Genomic DNA, 27,235 nt, shown 5'->3' with positions numbered 1-27,235 from the left:
AAATTCACCAAGTAATCATAAAGGCTAATGCATGCTGAGCTCGTTAGGTGGCAGGGAGCTCTGCCAGGCCTGTGATCCAGAAGCATTGCACAGAAAAGGATGCTTTTCTCCTGGCTGAATGGCCTGGCCGTGCCCTTTCTGTGGAAGGAAGGAGAAAAGGTCTGATTTATTCAGCTAAGTAGCCTGGGCATGGTCAAAGTGCCACCACTTCTGTGTAAGTGTTGGTACCAAGAGTGAAAAGCCTGGGGCACCTCTGAGCTGCTCTGCAAGGTCAGGATGGCTTCTTTTTTTGTATTTCTGTTGCAGTAGTATGGAGGTGTTTTCTTTCGGAAGCAAATTGTGTTGATTTATGCTTGTTTCACAATTTAGATTGCCCCTCAAAGAGTCCATATTATAAAGAAGCAAAGGCTGATGCATGCCAGGGATGTCTGAGTCCAAGCTGAGTAGGTACTGCTTGTGAGGAACGGAGCAAAAAGAGCAAAAGGAGGATGAAAGTCCAGCTGTCTGTCAGAGCAGGACACCCATGGGGTGGGACACACAGATGAGTTTGACTGAAGGTAGGGAAAGTGGCACGAGAGGTGGACTGAAAAGGGAAATTCAGTCCCATGGGCTGGTTACAGGTGAATGAGGGTAGCAGAGTTTTGCAAGTGTCTGCATGCATGCAGAGGGAGAGACACAAAGGAGATGGATTGGGACTAAGCAGGAAGAAAGGGATGCTCCAGCCCTAGAGGTGACACAAGTCCAAAGACAGTGTGGAAAATGGAGAAGCCATAAAGTTCTGTCCTGATCAGGATGTAGAATCACAGAATTGTCTGGGTTGGAAGGGAGCTTTAAAGGTCATCCAGTCCCAGCCTCAGCACAGGTGTGTGCTGGTCAGGTCTGTGCTCTCACCCTTCATGATTGTGAACACAGAAAGGACCACGTTGCCATCAGCAAAAACACTTCTGCAGCTTTCCCTCTATCCCTTCTGAGTGCTGCAAACATTCCTGCCAAGACAAACTGTTATCTCAAGTTTCTTCAGAAGGACAAAATGATTCCTGCTGGATGCTGGAGCAGGGATTTGGTTGGGAGTGGAAAAGTCAGTTTCCAGGAGAGGGGAGTTCAGCAGAAGTCTCCTTTCCTAGAGCTGACTGAGGAATTACATTTGTTTCCTTGTCTTTTTGACAGCTCATGATACCAGGAATGGCAAGAATCATAGAATGGGTGGGGTTGGAGAAGGTGTTCAGTTGATCCTTGCTCAGGGTTTGCTGAAACAATGGGAGGAGGGAGACCCTGGAGAAGGAAGGACAGCTCTGGACAGGTCTGTCATTCCCTCAATAACCAAATGTGAATAGCTTTGGCAGAGAGCTGAGCTCTTGCCCTATTTCTAGCAGCAAGGTCATTGCTGCACCTGCAGGCACCCCAACCCTGCCTGGTATTTGCAGTATTCTCTGCTAATTCCAATCTCATTTGCAGTCTAATCCAACGTGGATGTGCAAAAGAGCATAAACTGTCCAAAGAGCCGGGCATGCTGCCTGGGTTTGGGCTCACCTGTTCGCACAGTGCTCGGCTGTGGCTCGTGTGTCCACAGGGATTTCAGCAGCAGCCCAAGGAATGATTCAGGCAGTGTTTCTGGGAGATGGCCAGGAAGGACAGGAGTGGTTCTCTGTCCTGCACTAGTACAAAAACGATTAGAGCACTAGAGCTGTGCCAGAGGAGCAAATAAAACAGCAGATGCATTTAACCCTCCCGTCCCGCTGGGAGCCAGCCGGGAGGCAGCGGCAGCAGGGCTGGGACAGGGGCTGCAGACATTGCCCACATGCCTCCCCTCAGCTCAGCACGGGGCTGCTGCTCCTCCTTGCAAAGAATTCACTGGAGCTATTTTTAACAGCGCTGCCCAGGGAGGTGGCTCAGGGTGCAGCTGGGAAGTGTTCGGCACTGCTTCGGCTGGGACGTGGGTTTGTAAAGGACCCTCTTTGTGCTTATCCCCCCACTTGGACGTGTTTATCATTTGTGGCTCATTTTCCAGCACTGCCTTGAAAAGGGGTTTTGAATTCTGCTGCTGGCTCCTCTAAAACCCGCGGGACTGTGTTTTCCCCTGACCTCCTCCATCTCAAAACTTTCTCCTCTGCTGGTTTCTGCAGGGGCTGCTTTCTGCAGAGAAGCCAGGAGCTGGCAGCACAAACAGCAGTAAATAAAAAAGTTTGGCCCTGATTAAATTGCTGCCTGAAAAACATTCAAATATTAAAAGGTTGGCACTTCCCTTTTGCGAAAGCTGATTCCGCTTTTTCAGAAGATTTTAACCTTGGAAGAAATTTTTCCCTTTACATGTTTCATGTCTGAGGTTCAAAAATCACCTTCCTGACACCCTTGAACCTCCCTGGGCTTTTTCTTTCCTTAACTCCTGCTCCTGGCAGAGACCCCAGGCTTGGGCTGGGACAGGCTGTTGTGCCATGGGCTGCATGCATTGGGCTCTCCCAGGGCAGCTGGTATTTGTCTCCTGTTTGATGCCAGAGCTAGGTTTTACTCTGCATTGAGCTCCCAGGGACTGCCAGCCCTGAGGATAAATAATAAATTCAGGAACACTTGAGGCCAGTTAGATATTATTGTTATGGCTGGGCCCTTTCCTCCAGGCTGGGCTTTGTCACAGTGCTACTAAACCCTCGGCGTGTGTTTTTGAAGGGTTGCAGCAGCTCTGCCTTCACTTGGTGCCCCAGGGATGTGTGGCACAGCCAGGGGAGATGTACTTAAGAAACCACACCATGTCTCTGAAAGCCAGATGTTCATCACCTGGCTGCTGCCATAATAAATTATCTCAGCAGTGGAGGGACCCAGCGTGGGGCATCAGCATCCCTGCTGTCTGGGATAGCAGCACTCTCCTGGGATGCCAACAGGAACAACACGTGGGCTGCTGGAGATACCAGATTTGAAACTGCAGCTGTGCTGACCATAGTCCCTCCAAATCAAACACTTCTGGATGACTTTGCAAGCAAGGAGACAGGAGAGGTCAAATGTGTCCTGCAGAGCGAGAGAGCTGGGCAAAGCCGTGTTGCTCAGCTTCTTGCCACCGCTCCTGTGTGGAGCTTGGGAGGTGCCCAAGCTGGACACCCCTCTGTGCCCAGGAGGGCTCATGACAGAGCCCTTCTAGCCTTGGGGCTGTGGTGGCTCACAGCAGTGGCTCAGCTCCCCACAGTGTCTCACTGCAGGCTCTGCAACCCAGGCTGGCATCTCCTTGGCCTTGCCATCCCTTTACCTGCAGGAATTGCAGCCCCACACAGCAGCCAAGTAGCATCCAGCAGCTCCTCTGGAGGAAAGGAAATCTCCACCAGGAGAAAAGCATAACTGGGAGCTACCTTGTAACTCCAACACCCCCAGGCTGTTCTCCTGTGTTTTTCTGAGATGCTGGGAGAGAGCTGAGCATGCGGGAGCCACCTGCACCCGCTGGGTGACACGTGGAGTCCAGCTCTGACCTTACTAGTGAGAGCAGACCCCGCGTCTAGTCCACTTCCAGACAACTTTTTTGGGAGCCACTTTGAGGAAAGCACTTGCCAGGAGCTGCCTGCTGCTCCCCCAGCTGGGGCCAGCTGGCTGATTGTCTGACTGGGAATTGGTCAGGGCAGCATCCGCCCGGCTCAGCAAGCAACTGAAAGGGAGAATTTTATCTCTTGTGGTGAGTCTTATCCTCCAAGAGCAGCAGGACAAAGCCAGGGGCTGGAGCCCATCCTGCTGGGATGAAGAGCTGGATCCCCCCTTTGCAAGGCTATTCCCAGGGGCCAGCACCAGGCAGGCTGTGTGCCCCAGGCACAGTGTGCCCAGCCCACTCTGATCCCCCAGGCATGGAGAGCACAGAGATATCCCCCTTGGCCCCTGCCAGATTATAGTGGAATTAATCACGCTGATTGTATGCTACCAAAAAAGGAGGTGCTTTCTCTGTCTGGAGCTGGCTCAGACCCCCTGCTTGCGAGCAGCAGCTTAAAAATGCTGGGTTTTGCCTCATCGTGTCTGGTCTCTGGGTTTGTCAGGAGCTGTAATAATTTTGGATAAAAAGACCAAGAATGACTGCAATCCCAGGCAGCTCAGCCTGCAGAGGAAGCAGGGAGATAACATATGAGTGTGGGTAGCGAGGTGAATCATGGCTCCAGTGGAGTGGGATGTCATCCCAGGGAGGGATAGGCTGAGCCACAGCAGCTCCACACCCTCTTCTCTACTGCAGGGCCCTGAACAGTGTTTTTGGCTCCCTGTCAAGTCACACTCTTGCCTGTGTCAGTTGGGATTGATGCCCCACATTTAGTTCTTTCCTTGCAGCTACTCAGAATGGCATATGTGTGTATCTTCTCCCTTCCAAGGCTCTCAGAACAGGCTCTCTATCACTTTTTCATTGCACCTGTTGAATATTCAGGCTACAGCTAGTCTTGTCTGCCTACTGCATCTCCGTTTAATGGGAAAGAATTTATGCTGATTTCATGACTAACCGTCCAAAAATTCCTCTGGAGCATTTTCACTGCCGGGATGAGAACTGCATCTTTCCTCCTTTTTTTTTAATCCTAAAACATGACCAGATGCCAAACTGAGTCTGAAAAGGGCGCATCAGACACCCTAAGTCCACGTTAAATGTTGTGATTCAGGGTGAATTTGTGTTTGAGGAATGCTAACTCCTTGTCTTAACTGTCCACACAAAAATATGTGGGTTTGTATGTAAAATGGGAGCTACAGGCAGCCTTGGCAAACCTGACAGTCAGAGCATGGGGAAGGCAGCTCTTGGTAAGCCCCAGGTGGAACAAAGCAGATGAATATTTGGTGCTTCACCCACCCTTATTTTTAAGGTGCAACTTTGCTGTTTGAAGTCAGCCCCTTCCCAGACTGAGCAGCTGGGCTGTAAAGCCACCCTGCTTTTAGCAAAAAGATCACAGGGCTCCGAGCATGAGGCATGTGAGGAATATGACAGCTGGTCAGTAAAATAACTCCCATAGCCCTGTAGCCCTATGGAGCAAGGAGAAGATGTGCTGGGAAGAAGTGGAGAGGACTCAGGGAGCCAAGATGAGACAGAGGCAACAGCTCTGTCTTTCCCTCACTGGTGAGAGCAGCCCCATGGGCTGTGGTGAGTAAAGGAGCCCCTGGACAATGTGTGGTGTTTTCTGGAGAGCTACAGGAGAGACATTTGGGGTAAAACCTGTCTTAGGGGTGTGTGGGGCAGGGACACGCTGCCTCTGGCGAGGTGCAGCAGCTCAGGGCTGGTGACAGCAGAGTTCAGCCACCACATATTGTCCCTTTATGCTCCAAAGATGCCTGTGTGATGCTTTGGGCATTCCTCTGAGCAGCACGGCAACAAGCAGCACCTGCTGCTTCACTGCAACACAAGAACATGCTCACAGTTGCAAACACGTCTGCCCTGTGCCCTTGTGCAGCTACGTGCAACCTTCCCACCTTCTCCCTGAGCAGCTGGGTCCCTTCCTTCTTGAAAATCTGGTCTTTTCTCCTTGACTGTCAGGTTTTGGGTCACCTGGGCAAATGCTGAGTGCTGTTATACCAGATGGGCTGGTTTGATTTTGGTGCTGGACAGGGTTTGCTGCTCGAGCTGGGACAACCTTGGCTCAGAGGGTGCTCACTGTTGTCCCCTCTTCTCTCCACAGGACAGCTCATGCCAAAGCCAAGGCTGAGGGGTCTGAGCAGGCAGCTCAGGCAGCCAACAACGAGTCAGGCATAGCCAGAATGATGGCCAGGGAGCTCTCCCCAGACTTCTACCAGCCAGGTAGGATCAGAGGTGTCTTCTAAGAGGGGTTTTGCAATTTCCTTGGGGAATCTGTTCAAATATTTTACCCACTTTATAACTCTACAAGTTACCCTCCTATCTGTCCTAAATCCTCTTTTTGCTGCTCTCCTTACACCACTGTGTTACCATAGCCTGGAGGAAAATCCCACAGTCCCTCAAACTCTCCTCATGTTTTTCCACACACCGAAGCCCTCAGAACTCCAGGCAGGAAAGGCAGCAAGCTTGGGGCTATTTGCAGCACTCCTGTAGATATATCCCTTGTGGCTTTTTCTTGGAACAGCTTTGCACATTGCCTCCCAAGCCCATATCCTGTGGGGCCCCACAACGCATAAGGGCACAATCAGACTCTGCTAATTAGGGGCTGTAATATCCTATAAGAAAGCAGCTAATGCAAAATACTATTTCCCTGATTCACTATTTATTTGTTAGCATCACTGCTGATTATTTGGCTGGGAAAGCACTTGGGAGGTTCCTTCTGTGAGACCAAGGACTGAGGATTAGTAGATAGGAAGTGTAATATTAGAAGCAGCATTGTGAATGTCATTACCTTTCCCTAGACTGAGTTAGCTCTTCCTGGAAAACTTTCCTTTCTAGAGAGGGAAGGTAGTAACAGAGCAGAAAATAAGATTCCAAGTGCCTACATTTGCATCCCATCTTATTATCTGGCTTTGTTGCCTGCAATGAGTGCCCCATGGCTGCTGAGGCAGGATCACAAGGGATTATCACAGCAGCAGAACTGGGGTTAGAAGCCAAAGGTTCACTCCTGCTCAGCAAAACCTGACACCTGCTCCTGCTCTGATTTTGGTGTCTCTGCATCTCCTGTACTACAGCCCAGCACAGTGGGAACAGGGAACAGCTCACAGCCAGCACTTGGCTGGGGAGAGTCATGCTGACAGATTTGCCTAAATCCCCTGTACTCCCACCTTGCCCTGCACCTACCAGCTGGGGAGACACTGTGCTGGAGGGCTGCCTGTTCCTCCCCACTGCCCAACAAGGCCTGTCAGAGCTGCTTGGAGTGGGGAAACACCACAGCACCCGGGCATGGGCATGAGCCAGCGTGTGGCACTTCATTTAACAATGGCTAACCGTTGCTTGATCCTCACATAAGCTCCCCCAGCTGCCACTCACAGCTCCACATTCACTCTTTGCACACTGGGGTATTTATAGCACAGAGGCAAAGGAAACTGGAATTCCCAATGGGAGGTTTTGGACATCCAGCTGGATTATTTTTTCCACCCATGTTGATTGAATGAGACAATTGAAATGGTCTCTGTGAAATGCTCGAGGAAGCCTGACCTCCACTTCTGGCTCCTCAGATGCTGGATGTTGCTGTTATGTAGGGCCTCACTTGGGTCCTGGACTCCCTCTCTCCAGGCCTTGTAAGCTGCTGATGCATGCTGTTCTTCCATGATTCTTTTACATCTCTAAATTCCCAAAGTGCACAACAAGGGCAGATGTCTCTTCTTGCGTGGCTGCACCATCCAGGAACAAACAGAGAATAGTCCATCCTTGGATTTTACTAGGACTGGGAGCTGCTGGTCACAGAGCCAAGAGAGTCCAGTAGTGTTTTGTAGTTGTGTTTCTCCCTGCTATCCTGGCAGATAGACCCTGCTGTGTCTGGCACAGGTAATCCTGCTCAGCAAGCCTCATATCTCTAATAAGTATTGAGCCCTGGGTTTCAGTTAGGGTATCATGAGGAGAGGGATGTAAGCCAAAGCCCTTCCTGAAATGTTGTGCTAGGAGATGAAAGTGAGGAGGTGAGTGTGGTGCTCTCCAGGCAGGTTTTTTTTTGTGTGTGTGTGAATTATTTAGGAAGAGAAAAAAGCAGCAAGAGAGAGCAAGGAGCCTGGAGCTGCAGGCAGCCTATTTTGAAGAGTCTGAACAACTGTTGAAACAGCTTCCAAATAACTTACTGGCAGCCAGAAATAAATGGCCCTGAATGGGTCACCTGCTGATTGACAGGAGTGGGTAGGCAGGGCAGAGCAGCTAAAATCAGTGTCCTCCTTCTCCCCACTGCCCCTCCAAGCAGAGGGGAAGGTAGCAGTGTGCAAATCATTTACTAGAGGGAAAGGAGCACCATGCCAAATTTCCCAACCAGACTTAAGTCTGCATCAGTTCTTGGGTGGAGGAGACAAGGGGAGGAGCCTTGAGACAGCCAGGGATGGTGCAGCTCCAGGATCTGTGTTGTTCAGGAGCACAGAGCAAGGTCTGCACCCCTCAGCATCACTGGGTTTCAGCAGAATAAGGGCAAAGCAGGTGCTTGGCTTTCTAACCAGATGCTTTGTGACCTTACACTGCCCATGAAGGGCATGATGCTCTTCTTGTTCTCACTTGCTATGATCATCATGGTGATGTGCAAGGACCCCTATCCCAGCACATGTCCCAGCATGCAGAGCACTGTGCAGGGTTGTTATTCCACAAGATATTCCCCGTTGCTTAGTGGTGGATTTTGGTTGGCCAGACATCCACCATGACCGATATCTTCAGTGTCAGGCTCTGGCTGACTTCCCCAGACCCAGGCTGGGCTGTGCAGACACAGCCTAGGGTTCATAAGAAGTAAAGATTTAATGATAAGTGAATAATTGAAGTGAGGCAACATTGCTAGGAACTCATAAGTCAGCATGACAGATGAGGCCAGAATGAAACCCTGAGTCACCTCGTGTCATGGTGCCAGGTATTTAGCCCCAGCATGACCCATCTGTGTGACCACAAGAAGCCGGGCTGCAAATTTTCACTGTTTCTTTGCCCTCGTCTGCAGCTCCCCACCTGCTCCTTCCTGCTTGGCTCTTCCCAACCAGGCAGCACACGATGGGCCTTGGGGCCTCTGGCTGCTCCTGGAGGAAATCCCTCCTGGCAGCAGGCTCTTATTTGTGTCCTTCTCACACCCTCCAACCCGGACCCTCGCACAGCGATCCCCAGATCCATCAGGGCTGGGGGCGCAGCTGCCGAAGCCGCGATGGTGCCATCCCCCAGCCCCGGGGAGACTCCTCACACCAACCCCTCTCTCCACAGGCCCCGAGTACCAGAAGCGGAAGCTGCTGCAGGAGATCATCGAGAACGCGGAGCACGCGGTCAACATGGAGGAGGAGGCGCCGCGGCCTGAGGGTGCCCCGCCGCCCCCCACGCCGCCTGAGAGCCCCCAGCTCCACGAGCCTGAGGAGCCGCCGCGCCGCACCAGCCCGGCCCCCAGCCCCGCCGCCACCCCTCCCGAGGCCAAGCGCGCCAAGGCGGCCCCCCAGCAGGACGGTGCCCTCCGTCCAGGCAGCTGGGCCGAGGCGGGCGGCCGGGCGGGTGGGAGCCCCGCGCCCCCCGAGGGTGAGGCCCGTCCGGCCTCGCGGGGCCGGGCCCGCCCTGCTGAGCAGATGGAGATCGGCCCACTGCAGCGCATGGCGCTCGAGCCCGACGTCGAGCTCTTCAAGGGCTACCATAGCTACGCCATCCGCACCTCCCCGGTCACCCCCGCCACGGACTATGAGGAGGAGCAGTTCCCCGAGCACGAGCCGCCCTCCCCGGAGCCCCGGGGGGACCCTCAGCGCCGGGGGGGCACCCCTGCCCTGCCACAGGAGCGGGAGGAGAAGCCGGTGGCTGTGGCGGAGGCCAAGCCAGAGTCGCCCCGGCCCAAGGAGCTGCAGCAGCGCCACAGCCCCGAGCGCAGGCCCACGGGCCGGGCTGAGCCCACGGCCGACAGGAAGACTGAGGCCAAGGCACTGGGGCGGACGGAGCCCAAGGCGGGGGCCAAGCGGAGCCCGGCCCCGGTGGCGGCAGCAGTGGTGGCAGCACAGAAGGTGGAGGAGTGTGAAGAGGTGAAGTGGGGCAGCCCTGGGAGTCCCCCAGGAAACTACCTTGGCCTTTCATTTATTGTTCCCTAGGAGGTCTGACAGGACCCATAGAGGTGCAGAGCCCACAGGCTTGAGCCTGCAGTGGGCCCCCAGCAGTGCCCAGAGGCTCCTTTTGGAATGCCAGAGCTCGCTGGAGCAGAGCCTTGGTGTTCCCCATCCTACCACTGTCCCAGCCTGCCCTGCTCCAGATGCTGGGGCTGGCATTCATAACCCTCCTGTTTTGACCTCCTTTCTGCACCAGGGTAGATATGCTTTCAAAATAGGCAGATATGCTTTCAAATAGGCAGATATCCCTATTTCAAAATCTGGGGAAAACAGGTATCTTCCAAATCATGTTTTAGAATTTTCTCTCCTTTTCCTGCTGCTTTACCAGCCAACATTGATCTGAATGTCAGGGGAAAAAAAGCAGGGAAAAAAACCTGGTGTGCTTCTCTTTTATCTGTTACATTTACTTTTTTGCTGTAGTGGTACCTGGTGAGCTGAAAGATGGTGTCAAATCACCAGCTGGTTTCCCAGCTTTGAAATATACTCACTGAAATTCAATTTTGCTGTTAGCAAATACAGCTGGAAACCCAGACATTTTATTAGACCACTGAGTCTCATCTTGCAACCCTTTGGACATGAATGGTTCCAATGCAACTTTAGAAAAACCCAGTTTGGAAATATTTCAGTCTGAAATTAAAGCATTACGATGATCTCATATGGGTACTTTCATTCATCTTAAAAATGGCAACTTTACAAACATGGGCCTACGGGGTGCAGAAAGGAGTTGGGAGGAGCAGCTTGACATGGGCTCAGCAGTTCATGTGCCTGTGGATGGGGTCTCCTTTAAATTGATTTAGCCTCAGAAAAAGCCTGATTCAGTCCCCTTCGAAGGAGTTTGCAGGGGAAAAGTAGGAATAGGGATTGATAAACGTTCCCTTAGGTTGAAATTCAGGCTGGTTGTTAAGTGCCAGATTTCAGTGCGTCAGGAGGGGGTGATTGTGGTATTTTTGAACAGCAGAATCAAGCTGCATCTGTCTCTGCTGGAGCTGTGGTGTGTAATACTCTGTTTTGGGTTTTTCCTTCAGGGACCTAACACAATCGTGATCTGCATGGTCATCTTACTGAACATTGGTCTGGCCATCCTGTTTGTACATTTTTTGACATGATGAGCCTCTTGGACAAGGTAAGAAGAGGAATGAGATTTTACCCTCACATGTAGACCTCACTGGATATTTTAGGGTTGACTCTCTTTACCACCCATGCAAATCACTCACTAATAGATGCCCATGTGATGAAAATGCAGGGGCACTTAATAAAGCAATTAAGCATTGAGATTCTCAGTTACCCCTTGTTTGTTCCAACAGTGGTTTGTGGAGTAACTTCAGTGGTTGGTTCTCATTTTTCATAGAAAACATGAAACTGAAATTTGCAGTTCTAATTGCACCAGTGCAAGTTCTGCAGCCGTTGTTACGTGGTTGCTTTACTAAAGGTAAATATGAGCCAAGATGTCTGTCAGAGTAAGGTTAACTGGAGCTCGCTCAGGTCTTCCACTTGAATTGGGATGAGGGTTTGAATATGGATTTGGTGGCAGTAAAATTTTGTGAGGTTTCTCCTGCCTGTGGGATTCCTACAATCAGGAATGTGTCCTGGGCTTGAACAAGATTTCTTTCACCTTGAGCTCAAATAGTTCAAAAAAATCTGCCATCAAGGCTGAACCTGACCCTCGAGCCTCATGTAAATGTAACACAAAGAGGCACTTCCCAAGTCCCTGTGAGAATATTGGGCTGCCTTCCTGGGGCCTACTGGGGAATGAAACTGCTCTGCTGGGCACTGCTTTGTGTCGTGTTATTAGTCCCCATTCAGACCATGCAGGTGAAAGCCCTGCAGAAACTGCAGTTACATGTTGGTCATGTGTCTTGCTCCCCCTTGACTCTCCTGTTCATCTGTGTCTGGGACAGGCGTTGCTGCTGATGGAGACCTCAGGCCTTGGCGAGGATTAAAGCTCAGCCACCCAGAAACACCTAAGAGGAGGACTTGGGATCCCAAGGTTGCACTGCAAACATCAACCTTAAACGAGAGCACCTGAAGATCAGTTCAGTCTCCCGCTCCCAGGCTGGGGCTGGCCTCTGCAATCTACCAAGGAAAAGCCAGGATTTCTGCACTGTGGTCTCCTTCTCTTCTTTGTATAAAATAGCAGTTGCCTTAAATTATTCTCACCAAAGCCATCAACTGTCCTGCCACGCCGGGGATGAGGGATTTATCTGTAGCTGTAGGAAAACGAGTGAGAAGGTCTCATGCGTGCACACTGATGTGTTTTGTAACTCCCTTGGTTAACTTGGTGTCAGAGATTTTCCAAAGGTTATCATCCATGGCGTGGAGATGAAGCGATACACAGCAACCAGAATGACTCCTGAGAGCCGCGCCATGGCCAGGGGTGGACGATGTCACCCTCCGTGCTTGGAAGTCATCCAAAGGGATGAACAAAAAGTCTTTCCTTTCCCCCCCCCCCGTCACCTGGAGTCATTTTCCATGTATGGAGGACTGAAAAGGGGGAGCAAGTTGAAATTGGGCTTGTTGAAGTGTAACCCGAGTCCTGCCCATGCCGGCTGACGCATCGCGGATGCGGCCGTGGGGTGGGGTGCGAGGGACTGGTGGATCCAAGGCTGTTGGTGGATGTGGGGGTGCTGTGGGTGGAGATGGTGCCTGTTTTGGGACCAGGCACTGTCGGAGTGTTCTCCTGCCACCAACAATGCTCTGCACAGAAGCGTCTTGCAGTGGGTGGCTTCCCGCTGTAACGGGAAAAGGAAGCAGGTGTGCTGAATTTGTCCCTTTACCCCCTTTTTGTCTATGAAAATGTTGCAAGTTACAGTAAAAAGGAGGTACTTGCTGAAAATACCTCTGTACGCCTGCAGGTTGCTCCCCTTGGGCTGCAGGGGGGCTCCTGGGCTCTCACTGCACGGAGCGAACAGACTTTCCAGCCAGAGGATGCAGGGTGGCTGTCGTGGGAGAGGTTACCTTTTTCCTGAAAGAGAAAAGGTGCAGAGACACGAGTGACTCCAGTGTATTTGGGTGTTGGGCTCAGAAATAGGCAGCAGCCAGGCTTTCAGCAGGGGCAGAGCACAGTGGGGCAGTTCCAGCTGTTGTGTGCGGGGCTGAGGCACACAAATCGGTTTGCACTGATTTTCCCAAAGCTGCGACAGGGAGTGACCTTTGGAAGGAGATTTTTCCACCATGATCTGCTCTGATCTTTAGCAGTGCGAGCTTGGAAAGTCGGCACAGATGAAGTTACAGTTTAGTGTGAGGCTGAGTGCTTGGACATGTTTCTTCTTTCTTTTAAGAGCAATGTGTATTTTCTATCCCTTTTTAAGATAATCGGAGATGTTATTTATAGTTGGTTGTGCACCTCTGTGTATCCTGAAGTCCCACAGCACAGGACTGGGTGGGAAAACCTTGTTGGACTAGAAGAAATGGGGAAATTATGGTTAAGGAAAAAAACAGATGCCCAGTCTGCTCCAAAGGTCAGTCTGGAAGGATTTCAGAGATGGGGTGGCAGACACGCAGGGGTTTACACTGACTGGAGACACAGGGCAAAACCTGCCTAAATTATCTACTCTAGCTATGGCATAAGAGAGTGAGAATAATTCAGTACTTTTCTTTGTGAACCAATTTTATTTTTTATCCTTATTCAGCTCAGGAACTTTGCCACAGTAGCAAATATGTGGTGTTAACTGTGGAGAAGTGAATGTGATCCCTAAAAGCCATGTGGCTGTACCAGTCCTGAGAAAGCTGTGCAGCATCATCTACACTTCCACAGAGCATAGTTTAGTAGCAATTTGCTTCTTTACTTTTCTTTTTCTTTTCTTAAGTATAAATGCATTGCAAACCTCAGGCTCTGCATCCTTTGATGTTTTATCTCAGTTTGCTGGCATTCACTTGCCAGCTCTGCAGTTTCAAAATGCCAGCTGCTTTTATTCACCACCAAGAGAATTTCCATCCAGAGACCTGAGGGACTTTTACTTATCACTAAGCACAAAAATGGATCTTTTTCAAGAGTGCTAAGGTAATTCCCCCTCCCCCCAATTTTTTATGCATGTGATATGCACTCATTAATGTGCTTTCCTCCTAGTAACCTTCTGAGAAAAGGTGGTAGATTTGCTTTTATGTGACATATAACTATATCCATATTGCACCAAGATATGGATATATATACATAGAGAGAGAGCCCCTTAGGGGTTTCATTTTCTTAGATGCAAAATACCAGATTTACCTCAGACTGCATGCTTTCAAAACTGACTAGGATATTGTGTTATACTTTTCAGGTCTTACAAAGATGCAGATACCTTTCACTCTTCACACAGAAATACCTTCATCACAGATTTCGCAAGCTGTTTACTACAATCTGTGTACTACTGTCTGCAGTTTTCTGTCGGTTGTTCTGCTGGATTATGTGCAATAATAAACAGTTATCTGCTCACTTTATCCACGTGGATCTTTGCAGGGGAATCCACAGGTTTCTTCCCATGTTGACACATTCACTCCGGTCTGAAAGGAGAGAGTGGTGCAGAATTTCACTGGTGGTACCTGGATGTTTTTCAGCTTTTTCCCAGTTATCCTTTTCAAAATCTTGCATTCTTTTATTGACTGGGGGTACTTTGCAAGGAGAGCTGTTTTCACTTACTGCTCTTTAGGAGTTTGGTGGCAGCAGTCTGAGGACACCTCCTGCTCTCTGAGCACACTCTGTGTGCCACCATCCTGCTGGCCTTTGGCAGAGGTTGCCCTGGGCCAGGAGGAAAGGCAGGACACTGGCCCAAAGCCTGCCCAGGCAACGCAGGCGGCCGCTGACAGGTCCCTTTGCTGCCTCCCAACCCCAGGGCTGCTGCCAAGTTTCCTCCAAGCTGTGCGTCACTGGCTGCTCCTCCAGTGCCACATTCCTCCTGGGTTTGGGCAGGAGTGATTCTCCTGTGCCTGTGACCCGTCCTCTCACTCAGCCTCTTGAAACAACCCAAGTGAGAGGAAAGCCAGACACGAGGGGCAGGGAGATGGCAGATGGGTGATTTATGGGGGAGGATGGAAGAGCAGAGCCCAGCACCAGCCTAGAGCAGCAGAGCCCCGGGGCCTGAGGAATCCAGAGTAGCTGAAACCTTCAATCCCTTTTCTATTTCTGGAGTGTCTCACATGAGCAAAGCTGGGCTGTGCAGAGAGGCTGGAGGGATGCAGGCTCAGTCTTCACAGGCAGGAGTGCCACCCTTGGCTTTGTTCAGTGCAAGGAGTCTTGTGGCAGAAGGTTTCATGCCTTGGTAGAGACTTAAGGAGCTGAGTTTGATGAAATGATGGCTTTACTCTCCTCTGGGCTTGTTTTGCTTCTGGTATGCAAGGAACCAGCCGCATCTCATTCATCAGTTGGGGACAGCAGGGTAACTGGAGCCCTGTGCACCTCATAAATCTCAGCCTGATGAATGGAGCAAGTCTTTGGCCCATGTGTGGCAGAGGCAGCAGGGAGGTGGGTCGGTTGCTAAAGCAATGACATGTTGCTTTAAAAGTATTAATAAAGGCAAAACAAGAAGCCTGCACCTTCCCCAGGGTAGGGGGAACAGTGCTGGGGTCTGTGGCTCAATAGCTGCTATTTCAGGGGTAGTGTCCCCCCCACTGTGTCCATCCGAGTGTCCCCAGGGGTGGGTAGGGAGGTGTCTGATATGTGAGAACCCGGCTAAAGGCACTGCCCTGATCCTGTGTCGAAGGGCAGCAACCTCACCCTCCACTGGCAGGAGAGAAGGTGCAATCTGAGCCCCAGTGTCCTTTGACAGTGACCTGCCCAGGCGTCCTGGAGACAGCTCCACTGTCCTTGCAGGGCATCGGGGCTCTCAGGAGCAACCTTTTCTCTTGGCCTTCATCTTTGCACGAGAGGAAGGGCCAGAGCTGGGGTAAGGGTGGCCCTGGCAGGGAGTAGGTGCAGGGAGAACGTGCAGAGGGGTTCCTGTGCTCCTTTCTGGCCTAGGAGCCAGGAATGGGGCTGGCTCCACACCACTGCCTTTGCTTTGGGACCCTCCCTGGAGGAAGCCAGTGTGAGTCCCAGGAGCAGTAACAGACACCATCAGCAACTCCAGTGAGATGTTTTCCCATGCCTGGCCCCAGCCGGCTCTGAAAGCCAAGGGCGTGCCATGCCCGGCTTAGGGCTGGCATCAAGGGGCCCCACAGTGGCCACCCTCTACTCTTCTCTTCTGCCAGAAATGCTGGCACTGCACAGCTGGAAAAAGTTGCTTTTATTTTATTTCCTCTGAGCAGCTACTCACACTGTGTTCACAAGGGCAGAGAGGATCAGCCAACCTGGGAGCACCGTGGGCCCTCACTGAGGAATTCAAAATCATGTTATCACCAGGACGACCCCAGGACCTTCTCCCTGAGAGGAAAAAGCTTTTAAAAGCTTTCCAGCTTGTGGCTTCAGGCATTCATTCCCTATTGGAGGAGCACTGAGGGGCCACCAGTGCAGTCACAGCATCCCCTGTCTCTATAGAAACGGCACACTTAGAGCCCAATTCATAAGGTGGTTATTAAAGAAAATTCAGCAATTACAAAGCAGATTGTCCTTAATACTTCTGTGACATGACACCCATGTCACAGGGACCCTGTGCTGTTACAGTCACGTTCCCTCCCTCGGGTAATAGCTGGGAAAGCACCCGGGATTTGGGGCACAGGCAATGCCCTCCCACTGGAGTCTGCATTTAGACCCTGGCAGGGCAGAAATGTGCAGGGCTAGTTAACTGCTGAACTGAGGGTATTTTAGTAAAAGTCAGTCCTGCAGGACTGACAAGCTTTGATCTGCTGAGTGTCCCAGCGTGCTCCTGGAACAGATGCCTTGGTTTGAGGAGTCCTGAGGAGCAGCCCCTGAGCCAGTGCAGAGAGCAGGCAGGTTTGGGGGCAACACTGGCCAAAGAGCCTTCCAGAAGCCTTGAAGTGCACATGAAGTGCAAAATAAATAACTGCTGAGTGATTACATTAATATTGCTGTAGGACTATCTCCCGGCTTTAACAGCATCTCTTTAATTGTGGCCTGCTTGAACTAATTAGCTCAAAGAAGCAGCCGGGGGCCAGACCAGATTGAAGAGGTGCTGTATCCAATCCCTTCCCTAATGTGTGGTCCATGCTTTCTTGTGGCTCTGAAAAAATTAAGGAATTGCTCAGCATCCTCTTCAGTGACCTGAGTATTATTCATTTAAAGGTACCACTATTTGATCTATGTACTGTGCTCTCCCCAGGCTGGTACCACGGACTGGAAGCCTGCTCTGGTTGCAGGGAGGTGCTGGGAACCCTCATGGCCTTTTTACCCCTTGTTAAGGGAACTACTGGTGTTTTGTGGGTCACTTCCTAACGTGGCCCTGGGGCAGGCTGGCTTCTGGAGTGCTGGCCAGTATTGTAGGGGAGAGGCTCTCCCAGAGAGCCATCAGCATGGCCATGCTCTCCTCTGGCACAGGCTGGCATAGATGCCCAAATTTCCCAATATTCCACCACTCAAAAAGACAAGGTAAGAAGACAATCTGACTGGGGCTTAAACTAAAGATTTTGATAAGTTATTTAACCTTGTGCATTTTGCAGGAGTACATAACCCTTGCTGAGGTTCCATGTACTGCGTAGAGGTACTTACTGTGTGGGCTCTGTCCCTGGGACCAGCCAGATTCAGGTAAACATGCTGGATGTGGTGTCTCCTAGACTGAAAGTCCCTGAGAAATGCGAGGAGCTTCAGCCAACCTGTGGTTCTTCAGGCCCAGAAAGCTCACTCACCCCTCTCCCAGCAGCCCTTCCCCAAGGCTCTGCCTCCTCCATCCCCCTCTTTGCACTGCTCACAAATTCTTCCCCTCTCCCCAAGGCTCTGCAGCAGTACCAGGTCCCTCCTCTCCTGCCAGGGGACTTATTTGTTTGTAATTGAAGAAACCAGATTGTGTTTAAGCAGGTTAACAGGCACTGGAAGGGTAGGGGTTAGAAATAATGAGCTTTAATTAGGAATGTAGCAGGTTAGATTAACTTGAGGAGCAGCTTCAATGTGGTAGATTATTTGGGAGCAATAGATTCTTTATTTGATGGCATATTTATAAACTCACAGCCTACATTCATGCCACTGAGACAAATAAATGCTGAGGGTAAAATACAGCTTCAGACTTTACGAGCAGTGTGGGATGTTGCAAGGTACAAGGTAATGCAGGCTGAAGGCTGAAGCCTGAAGGGAGCTCTTTGACTTCTTACAAGAAATTCAGACCCTGGATATCCAGAGGAAGTTACAGTGGTGAGTTAATTCTTTTAATTCCTTACTGCTAGTGATTTATTTCCCAGCAGCACGTAGCTGCCTGTCCTCTTAGCCAGCATCTCTTTAGCAAGATGAGTGCTGACCTTCTGCCTCCACTTCCACCTAAAACTCTCTCAGCTCCTCCTGAAGTGTCAGAATACATGCAGGAGAAAGAGCAGGAATTCATTCCTCATCTACAGAGTTTAATGCTCTGGTGCGTTTGCCGGAGAACTCGTGGTGCCAGGGGAGTTTATCTGCCAATTACTTCTCAAAAAATAACACAGGGTCATGCTGTACTTGGCAGCTAAGGGCAGAAGGGGGAGAACAGAACTGGGATTTAATTGAATCCTAAGTATGTTGAACAGAAATTTCAGAACTATCAATTAGCTGTTGGCCTGAGGCTGAAATTTAATTAAGAGAATAGCGCTTTTAGAATGTCTCTCTCCGGGGAGAAAAAACGCAAATGGGAACAGTGAAGACTGGAAACGTGATGAGGAGGTGGAAAATATCCTGCTGGAGATACTTCAGAGTTAAGCTGCTCCTTGTGTTGGCAGAGATCCAGGCTGTCTGTCAAATGGCACATCCCATGCCTGAAAAATGCCTTAGGTCAGGATGCAAGTGGGTTTCCAAGCTCAGACGGTAAATCATCTTCCCACATGGCCTCAGGGCAAAGCTGGTCTCCCTGCTGCTCTCTGCACCCATAGCTTCAGGGTGACAGGCTGGGGGACACAGGACAGCCCATCCCTGAGGAGATGCTGCCTGTGCTTGAGGCCCCAGGGAGGCCCCAGCAATGGCCCAGGGCTCCTCTTCCTCCTCCTCCTCCTCTTCCTCCTCCCTGATCCTTGCTGCTCTGGTTTGATGCTTTTATCAATGGCTTGTTCTGAGCTGCCAAGGAAAAATCTGTTCTAAGGGGAAAAAAACCAAAATCTGTACCAGAGAAAATATTGTTACAAGCAAATTCTCCCATGTTAGCAAAAACACTTCCATCTTCTTCAAGAAGCAAATCCCAAATGTCTCTGCAGAACTTCCGTAACAACAATAAATAGGAACTCTGTGCCTAAATTCCCAATATACACAATATACACAAAAGAGTGCAAAAGTGGCATGAATCCTTAAATTCCAAATCCATTGTGTTTCAAATAATTGCAAAAAACAATGTTCTCTTCCCTCGTCCTACAGTAATTTTAGGGGCAAAGTAGATAATTAATAATTCACAACATAATAATCATACAAGCAAAACCACCCTACACACAATGAAATAGGTCCTGGACAGTTCTGACACACCAGGGGAACTTGAGGTCTTGTCCTGACTCACCCAGTGAAGTGATGCAGAATGGTTACCCACATCTTATGCTCTTAAATACATCACACAGATATTTTTCCTGCGTGGATGCAAAATTCTAAGATCTTTTAACACTATAGTTTGCTGAAAGCCAATGCTGACTAGTGAGGCTGCACTGGCTGTTCAAATAATTTTTTGCAGTCACTTGAGGGTTACTGGTGGCTGAGACTTGTTTTACTTGGCAAGATCCTCAGGGTTTGGCTCGTGTGTAATCTGTTTCATTTTACTCTTAGTCCAGATAGTCTCTTGCAAGTCTGGGTCAAGTGTTCTTGGGCTGGTTTCTTGGATGCTGAAGGTTATGAATATCCACTTTGCTCACAAGATGACAGCAGCAATAAATGTGTCACTTACCATGAAACACTAGAGGGACTTTCACAAATTTTGCTCAGGAAATAGGAAAATTTCTTCACCTGCCATTGAAATGCAACTGTAGCTGGGATGGAGAGCTCTCCAGGACACAACTGCACCACACTGGGGCTTTCAGGACAAGGGTGCAGTTTCCAAATGAAAGAACTAGAGGAATTTGGACAGGAACGGTAAAATTATCCAAAAGAAACTTAGACCACAATGTTGGAAGTATTACTGCTACCTTAGTTACCTTAGTCACTTAGTATTAGTTTGTTCATATTTCTATGACAAATTCAACTGGTCTGGACCTTGGGTTTCTGTGCTACCAGCACTGTGATGCTTCCAGAGACACCACGTGAGGTTAATGACACCCAGCTTTGGTTATTCCTAACGCAGGTGTCCCCACCAGAGAGAATCCCTTTACAATCAGAAGTAGTCACATCTCAGGAGGCATTGATCTCCTCAGCAGGGCTGTGTATTCCTCAGAGGACTGTGCTGAGATGAGACACTACTTAGAAGTGTCTAATTGTCCCCATTAACTCTATAAGGTCTGTAGAGAAGCAGCTCCCATAGGGTGTCTGTGTCAGAGGCATATAAATTTAGGTAGGGGAGTCTCACTCTTTAAGAAAATGGGTCCAGCAAAAAGAGGTTGTTTTTTATTTCCTTGAAAGTTCTTCTCTTCCTGGGTTTCCTTTCAGTGCTTTGGCCCAGCTCAACAAGCAACTGCACTTGCACATAACACAGAATGACATTGCCCTGCTGTATTTACAATAGATGCTTTAAAGATGCTAAACACTGATCCGTGCCTAACACTTCACCAAACAAGAATAAATTAGCATGAAGGAAAAGCAAACCTATTTGACTTTAACAATGTGCTTTGTTAAATGCCCTGGAGAAGTGTTAAATGCAGCTTGCTGCAGCGCCAAAGCGATTCCCCTTGGCGTTATCCCAACACAGCCGTACAGCCACACAGCTCCCAGGATTTGCTTCAGGGTCCAAGGATTTGCTTGTTCTTCTTCGCAGGGGCAGGGAGCCTGTGCAGGTCTTCTTGCTGGGTGACGTTGTGCTCAGAGCTGCCGTGGGAACAGTCCCTCCCAACACTGTAGGGCGCCGGGGCGGCGCACGGGGCAGGGGGCTCAGGGTGCTTCTCCTCGCACTTGTACAGCTTCCTGAAGGCAGCCCTGAACTTCTGAGACATGAGGTTGTAGACGATGGGGTTGATGGCGCTGTTCAGGTAGATGCACATGCGGCAGAAGAGAAGGAACCAGGTGTTCAGGTAGGGAGGGTCCATGAAGGAGTTCACCACCACCAGCGTGCGGTAAGGCAGCCACAGCAGGGCGAAGAGCACCACCACCACAGCCAGCATTTTGGTCACCTTGCCGGTGGGGATATGCAAAAAGAGACATAGTCAGGTGATGCTGAACCTCCAGCAGAACTTTCCCACCCAGAGAAGTGCTGCAGGCAGCTCATTCAGTCTAGACAGTGCTTTTCTCTCTCTTTAAGCATTTTTAAAATAGGCACCCAAAGCATGGAGCTCTTCGTCTCTGAAACTATTTTTCTCAGGAAAAAATCTCGCACAAATAAACCCTTAAATTATAGGTTTTCATCTACCCTTGAAGATCCTCTAAAATTCTTCAGAACCATGCACCATCCTGGGAGTGGGCTAGGATAATCTTAGAAATTTCTATACCAGAAAAAAAAAAAAGTTGACAGTCGTACCTAACAATAAACCAATGGAGCAAATACTTGTCCAAAGGTGGAGACATAAGTTTTGGAAGTGTCATAGGATATATGTCATCTCCCTGCCTAGGGTTTCCTGGTTTCCTGCATCAGATATATTGTTCCAGGAAAGAGGTTCCTGATACAGAGCAACACATGGAGGCAGAGGAGACTGTCAGGAGTCTTAAAGAAATTCCTCCTTGTGCTGATATGAGAGTTACTCAGCTAATTGGCATGGGTTACTTTAATTTGCAGCACACTGGGGAAGCACTACATTAACATAGTGGGAACAAGAAGCAACTGAGAATTCAGAAGTGAGCAGTAATTGCCCTCAGCTCGACATAAGCTTGTTTAGGAAAATGGGTGTTGTGTTTGTACTGAAACCTCAGTGATTCTAATCATTTCAACAGCTATTTCTGGGAGGTGACAATACTCATGCAACAAATACTTACAAAATACACACGTCCCCATGGAGGAAAATATGACTAAACACTGATGCCACATACATATCAAGGTAGTGGTGTTGCAAACGTCAGGAGGGGAGTTGTGCAATAACTCCAGTTCTCGGTATGGAAATAATCATAGATCACATTTACAGTCTCTCAACTTTTCTTGGAGTGCTTTTTTTACTTCCTCACAAGGAACTATGCCTTCCTGTAATGCTGTGAGTACAAACTGGGGGGTGGTTGGTAGTGGCAACAAAACTTTCCCTGCAAGAAAGGGACTGTTATCAAGCTGAGGCCAAAATAGAAGGGATTTGCTGTGTGTGGTTTAATGGAAATGTGAGGACACTTCCCAGAATAAGATCTCACAGTGATACAATGAGTGTGGAGGCTGTTGCTAAGACTCCAGCTTGTTTGCTGCCACAGTTTGCTGCCTTTTGGGAAAGATATGAGAGAATGTGCAAGTGGTGTCAGTAAAAGCTTCAGAGCTTTGCAATGCCTTTACAAGGGCTGGCTGGATCCAGAAGAGCAAGACACATCTCACAAGCTTTTGGTTTTAGGCCACCCTACCTAGTGTGAAAATCTGGTTTATAGAATCACTCCTGGACAGGGGCTGCCTGGCAAACAGCTGACCATGACCAAAATCTCTACAAACCAGCGTGGTTGTAGCCACCACCTCGGCCAAGGCTGGCAGGGCAGTGCAGGCTCACCCACCCCTTGCCAAGGGAAGAGCATCCTGACAGCAGTGGGGAAACCATATTGCTGTGGTCTGCCCTGCAAGAGCTGGGAGCAGAGAGCTCCTGATACCAGATAAACCCAGGAAGGAGCAGATTTTGCTTCGTCCTGCATGCCCCAGGAGCAGGGTATGTCTCAAGCTGCAAAGTTTTTCCCCACAGGAATGGAGAAAATAAATCCCTGAGCTTTTATACTTTGCTCTGCTCTCTGGGAGGTGTCTTCTGCAGGGAGGTTTCTGTAGGGCTAAAATGTCTACTTTAAAGCTGACACATTAATCCTGCTCTTGTGCCATCTCCTGAGGCTGAAACTTCTTTGGCTTTTTGGCTCTTGTCAGTCCCTGCCTCATTTTACTGCTCAGCCACTCACAATGTTTGTGAAGAGTGATCTGAACTCTACATCTAAGTGACAACACCAGGGGAGTGTATCCTAATAAGGCTGAACAGTAAGTTCATTCCAGTCCTTTCTGAGACCAAAAGAAATGTATTCTGGAAAAGAACCAGAGATTCATCTGCTTTTAAGCCATAACTGCCCCTCATTTTTGACTGGTTGCTATGGAAAGGCCTGTGGTGCCAGCGAGCACTGCCCCAGCTCCCACTTGAGCGAGCCCTCAACACCTCTTCCCAGCCCACAGGGGACCACAAAGTGCTGTCACCACACAAGCACTTCCTGCTGTGTCCTATAGCCCTGCAAAAAAGCACTGCCTTTATCCTGGGAGGAGAAACCGGTGGGAACAGCACCGTGAGGATCCGTTACCTCTGTCTCACTAAATCCCTTCAGTGCTCCCTGAGAACGACACATCCAGACCATGGGCTGGGACAGTCAGCCCTGCCCCGAGCTTGCTGTAACACTGAAATTTGCCTTTTAAAGCTGGATGGACCGTGTTCTGCTGGGTGTGACTTCAGCAAAGTCCTGTGGACACAGGATGTTTCCCCTGGATAAAACTTAATGGTCTATCCCAAACTCACTCTCGTACCTCCATCCTGGGAAAAAAAACCCTCCAGTGTTCACATGACTGGCTGAAACCTGTCTTGGTGCCTCTCCTCATCCTACCTTGCTGAGGTGAGTAACTAGAGGTGCTCTGAACTTATTTTGGGTGCTCTTGTGAAAAATGAACCTAATCAGCACTGAGGAGAGTTTGGGACATCTATAACTTTCTACAGCAGTCCTGAATTATGACTCCAAACAAAAGAGCTGAACTCAAAAAAGCCAGAGCTTTGCTGTGGCCTTCAAGCATCTCTCAGGGTGGCACCAGCTCAGGGACAACAATTTTCCAAGTGTTCTGCCACAACTCTATTGCACACAGTGTGTGCACAGAACAGCTGTAAATGAGCTGTGCATAGAAGCAAGACACAGGTTTGCAGACAGAAGGGGATGTTTTACCAGACCAGCTGATATTAAGCTGAAAACTACTTTTAAGCATGTGAACCAGCATTACTACATGGCCAAGGATATCTTCTGTACCCACTTCTGACTACATCCTGGGTCCCTATGCCAAAGCTGAGGGGCAGCTCATCTCCCCAGCCCATGTCCCCCCTCCTGGTTCCTGCACCATCATCCTGAGCTGCACATCCTTTTTTTAGGAATCCACTCCCTCTAGTGGTCCCTCCCCAGCAGGTGAAATAAGTGCTTGGAGGTGGCTGGCGTTTGTATCAGTGATGAACACAGTAAAACTTACACCTTGTGTTGTCCTGGTCTGCACTTCAGTGTTTTTGAGGCACCAGTGAGGGAAGAGCAGTGTCTCCACACCCTGAAAGCAGTGCAGTGCTGGGGCTGTGTAGGAGCACAGCCACAGCAAAACACCCCCAGCCATCCAGGCTCTTTAGAGTCAAGGGAGAAAAATGGGCACCTCTGAGGTAGCCCCTGCAGGACCTCTCCCAGGGGACTCTGGGCACGGGACCTGGAAGAACCAGTTCCTCTATAAAGAGAGGCCAGAGGGGGAAGGCTGTACTCCGGTCAGAGGGACTGCCTGAGCTACACACACTCAGCTACAGGAAGCCCTGGAAAACTGCTTTATAGTTTTAAAAACTCAGTGCCATCTTCATTCCTAACGATGCCAGCTCTGTGATGCCAGGCCATCCGGGAGAAGCCTCCATGCTGAGATATTTCGGGAGGTAATGACGATCTCGAGTAAACTCCCAGTGTAAAGGAAAAAAGAGCACAAGATGTTTCCAGGAGCTGGAGTGCCCCTCATCCAGCCCCAACAGCCACTTGTCCTAATGATGCTGGAGCATGCTTTGTGCAGCCCAGCCACTCCACGGCACAGCACCGGGGGGAGGGAGAGGCACAGCCCCTCCAGCAGCTGCTCTGGAAGGAGAGATCCATTGACCTGCCTTGTATCAAGAGCCCTCCCTGCTGAACACCCTGCCTGAGGCTCCCACAGCAGCCAGTGGCCTTGGGAGAGCAGGCAAATACTTCTGCAGAAGTCGGCACTCGCTTTAAACCTTTCAGTGCTGGAGAAAAAGGGAGGAAAAGCTGAACTGGAAAGACTTAGAAGTGCCTGAAGAAATACACGTTCTGTGGGCTGCTCGCTTCCCCTCTGTGACTCTGACTCGTCTCTTCTGGGGAATGGAGGTTTCTGTGCAAGGCAGGGAACAAGACACTGAGTGGGAAACACAAGGACTTTGGGGCAGGCCTGTTTGCCTGTTTTGGGCTCTCTGGACATCACAACAGAACTAATGATCTCAAGGACTCAAACCAAACTCCGAAATTCAGCCCTTCCCTTTAAAACAGAGTACGTCTCTGCCTATCCAGAAAGGGATGGGCTCCTGCAAACAGCAGGAGAGTGGACAGGCAGGCAGGAGTGTCCCATGTCTAGATACTGACCTGTCCAAAGAGATGGAACATGAGGCAGTGATTGTCCATGTGTACAAGGAAAGAGGAGGAATGAGGACAGAAGGAGGTGGAAGGAGAAGGATACGGGCAGTAAGCAGGCAGCTGAATGACAGAGGAATCACCGAGAGGCAAACACACCACTGGGAAGCACCTTCCCCAGCTGCAGGGATTCGAGGGGCTGCAGCCCGGGCTGGGCTCAGAGGGAAAGAAGCTCTCCTTTCCCTTTGCTCCTTTAAATCCGAGGTCACCTGCCCAGGACCCTACCTGGAAGGTGACCTGAGAGGTGAGTCTCTCTGGCATAATGTGACCCAGCCCTCCCCTCCTCGGGGAGTCAATCAGTAATTAATTAGCCAGCAAACATGCCTGCACTCCTGCCACTCCAAAGTGATGCTGAAGCCCTGTCCTGCTCCACCAAGCCCAACCAAAGCAGGGGGAGCCCATCTGTGCCCATCTGTGCTGCCAGACCCCAGCTGGGCCTGGGGGAGGCTTCTTTGCAGCAAACCAACCCTCTCCACTCCCCCCACAAAGGGGAGCGAAATACTGTGGCACCCCATCCTGTGCCAGAGTGCCCCTCAAAGCCCCGAGCCCCTGACAGTGCTGCCTGCAGCCCAGCGTGTCCCAGCGCCGCGGGGAGCCCCTACCTGCTTTCGGGAGCTCAGGGCCCCCTTGTTGGCCCGGCAGGAGAGCCCGAGGGAGCTGCCCTGGTGCACGGAGGCCAGGTGGGAATGCTGCGGGGTGGCGGGCAGGGGGCTCAGGAAGAGGATGCGGGCAATGAGGCCATAGAGGACAGTGGCCAGCCCCAGCGGGATGACGTAGAAGACAGCAAAATCCAAGAAGTAAATGGGCAGGTAAAGGCTTCTGGAGACCCGGTAGCCACAGCTGACCTGTGCCCCATCCGAGAAGGTGACCTGGGTCGTGTCCACCAGGAAGAACCACACGAGGCAGTACAGGGAGGTGAAGAGCCACAGCGAGGCGATGATGCGCTTGGCGCGGGACACGGTGCACAGGAGCTGCGCCTTGATGGCGTGGCAGATGGCGATGTACCGCTCCACCGTGAAGGCAGAGATGGACCAGGCGGAGGTGTTGATGCCCAGGTACTGCAAGTAGGTGATGCAGAGGCAGCCGGCGTAGCCGTACACCCAGGAAGCCACCACTTCAGAGATGTTGGGCAGCCCGGCCGCCAGCAGCACGATGAGGTCGGCCACCGCCAGGCTCACCAGGTAGCAGTTGGTGGGGGTCACCATGTGCTTGGTGCGCAGCACCACCAGCACCACCATCGCGTTGCCCGCGATGCCCACCCCGCAGATGAGCAGCACCAGCAGGATGGTGACCACCTGAAGCTCCAGGGGCTGTCGGGGCATCCTGCCCAGGCTCAGGTTGCCGCTGCCGCCCAGAGCGGCTCCCGAGCCGTTCTCCATCGTCCCCGCAGCCGTTCGCGGCGGAGCCCCGCGCACCCTGCGGCGAGAGCCGGGGCTGCCCCCGCGCCCCCTCCCCGCCTTCCCGCCCACCCCGGCTCCTCCCTCCCTTCTTTCCGACGATTCACCCCAAGTCTTGAAGCCACCCGGCTCTTTGCACCCCCCTCCCCTGCAAACTCCTCATGGAGAGGGGCGGGGAGCGGTCAGGATCCCCCCAGTCCCCGAGACCCTCCAGGAGTCCCCAGCCCTGGGAACCACTCGGGACTGCCCAAGACCCCCAGTTCCCGGGAGCTTCCAGGACCTCCCTCAGCCGCCGGGACCCGCAGGAATCACCAGGACTCCCTCAGGACCGCCTGCAGCCCCCCCCCCGGGATACCTCCACCCCCGGGACCCCCCATCGCCTCCCTCCGGCATCCCCCGCCTTCTCCCGCCGGGTCCTAGAGCACCGCTGAGCCGAAGAGGAGGAGGAGGAGGAGGAAGGAGCCCAGGCAGGGGATGGGGTTGCAGCTTAGAGAAGCCAGGGTGCAGAGACAGAGGGGCTGAGAGTCCCCCA

General features: G+C 51.0%; 2 protein-coding genes across 3 annotated transcripts in view; one reads left to right on the top strand and one right to left on the bottom strand.

Moving 5' to 3' along the window:
• JPH2 (junctophilin 2) overlaps positions 1-15,380 on the top strand; it is a 31,013-nt gene extending 15,633 nt beyond the window's left edge. Inside the window, exons 3-6 of one of the 2 annotated variants that reach the window (XM_027646156.1) lie at positions 5,610-5,728; positions 8,762-9,552; positions 10,659-10,756; positions 11,532-14,052. In XM_027646156.1, coding sequence (XP_027501957.1) covers positions 5,610-5,728; positions 8,762-9,552; positions 10,659-10,739 — 991 coding nt within the window. In that variant the 3' untranslated portion in view covers positions 10,740-10,756; positions 11,532-14,052. Of the gene's footprint in view, positions 1-5,609; positions 5,729-8,761; positions 9,553-10,658; positions 10,757-11,531; positions 14,053-14,639 lie in introns of those variants that run through there. The other variant, XM_027646157.1, reaches the window with a different exon arrangement.
• Positions 15,381-17,446: 2,066 nt separating this feature from the next.
• On the bottom strand, positions 17,447-26,685 carry LOC113948629 (thyrotropin-releasing hormone receptor-like). The gene is made up of 2 exons (XM_027646370.1): positions 25,909-26,685; positions 17,447-20,913 (listed from the first exon to the last, which is right to left on the bottom strand). The coding sequence occupies exons 1-2, from the start codon at positions 26,683-26,685 to the stop codon at positions 20,527-20,529; spliced, it is 1,164 nt and encodes a 387-aa protein (XP_027502171.1). The 3' UTR covers positions 17,447-20,526.
• Positions 26,686-27,235: the final 550 nt, after the last annotated feature.

The sequence above is a fragment of the Corapipo altera genome, unplaced genomic scaffold (assembly GCF_003945725.1).
Source record: "Corapipo altera isolate COAL_440 unplaced genomic scaffold, ASM394572v1 64, whole genome shotgun sequence".
Classification (NCBI taxonomy): Eukaryota; Metazoa; Chordata; class Aves; order Passeriformes; family Pipridae; genus Corapipo; species Corapipo altera.
Note: the sequence above shows the minus strand (reverse complement) of the source record. Positions and strands in the feature narration are given on the sequence as shown.

Bases quoted from the DNA above. Each gene is read 5' to 3' on its own strand.
- LOC113948629 (XM_027646370.1), bottom strand. From the start codon at position 26,685: ATGGAGAACGGCTCGGGAGCCGCTCTGGGCGGCAGCGGCAACCTGAGC. The intron at 20,914-25,908 runs GTAGGGGCTCCC...CCCACCGGCAAG, and splicing joins CCCTGAGCTCCCGAAAGCAG to GTGACCAAAATGCTGGCTGT.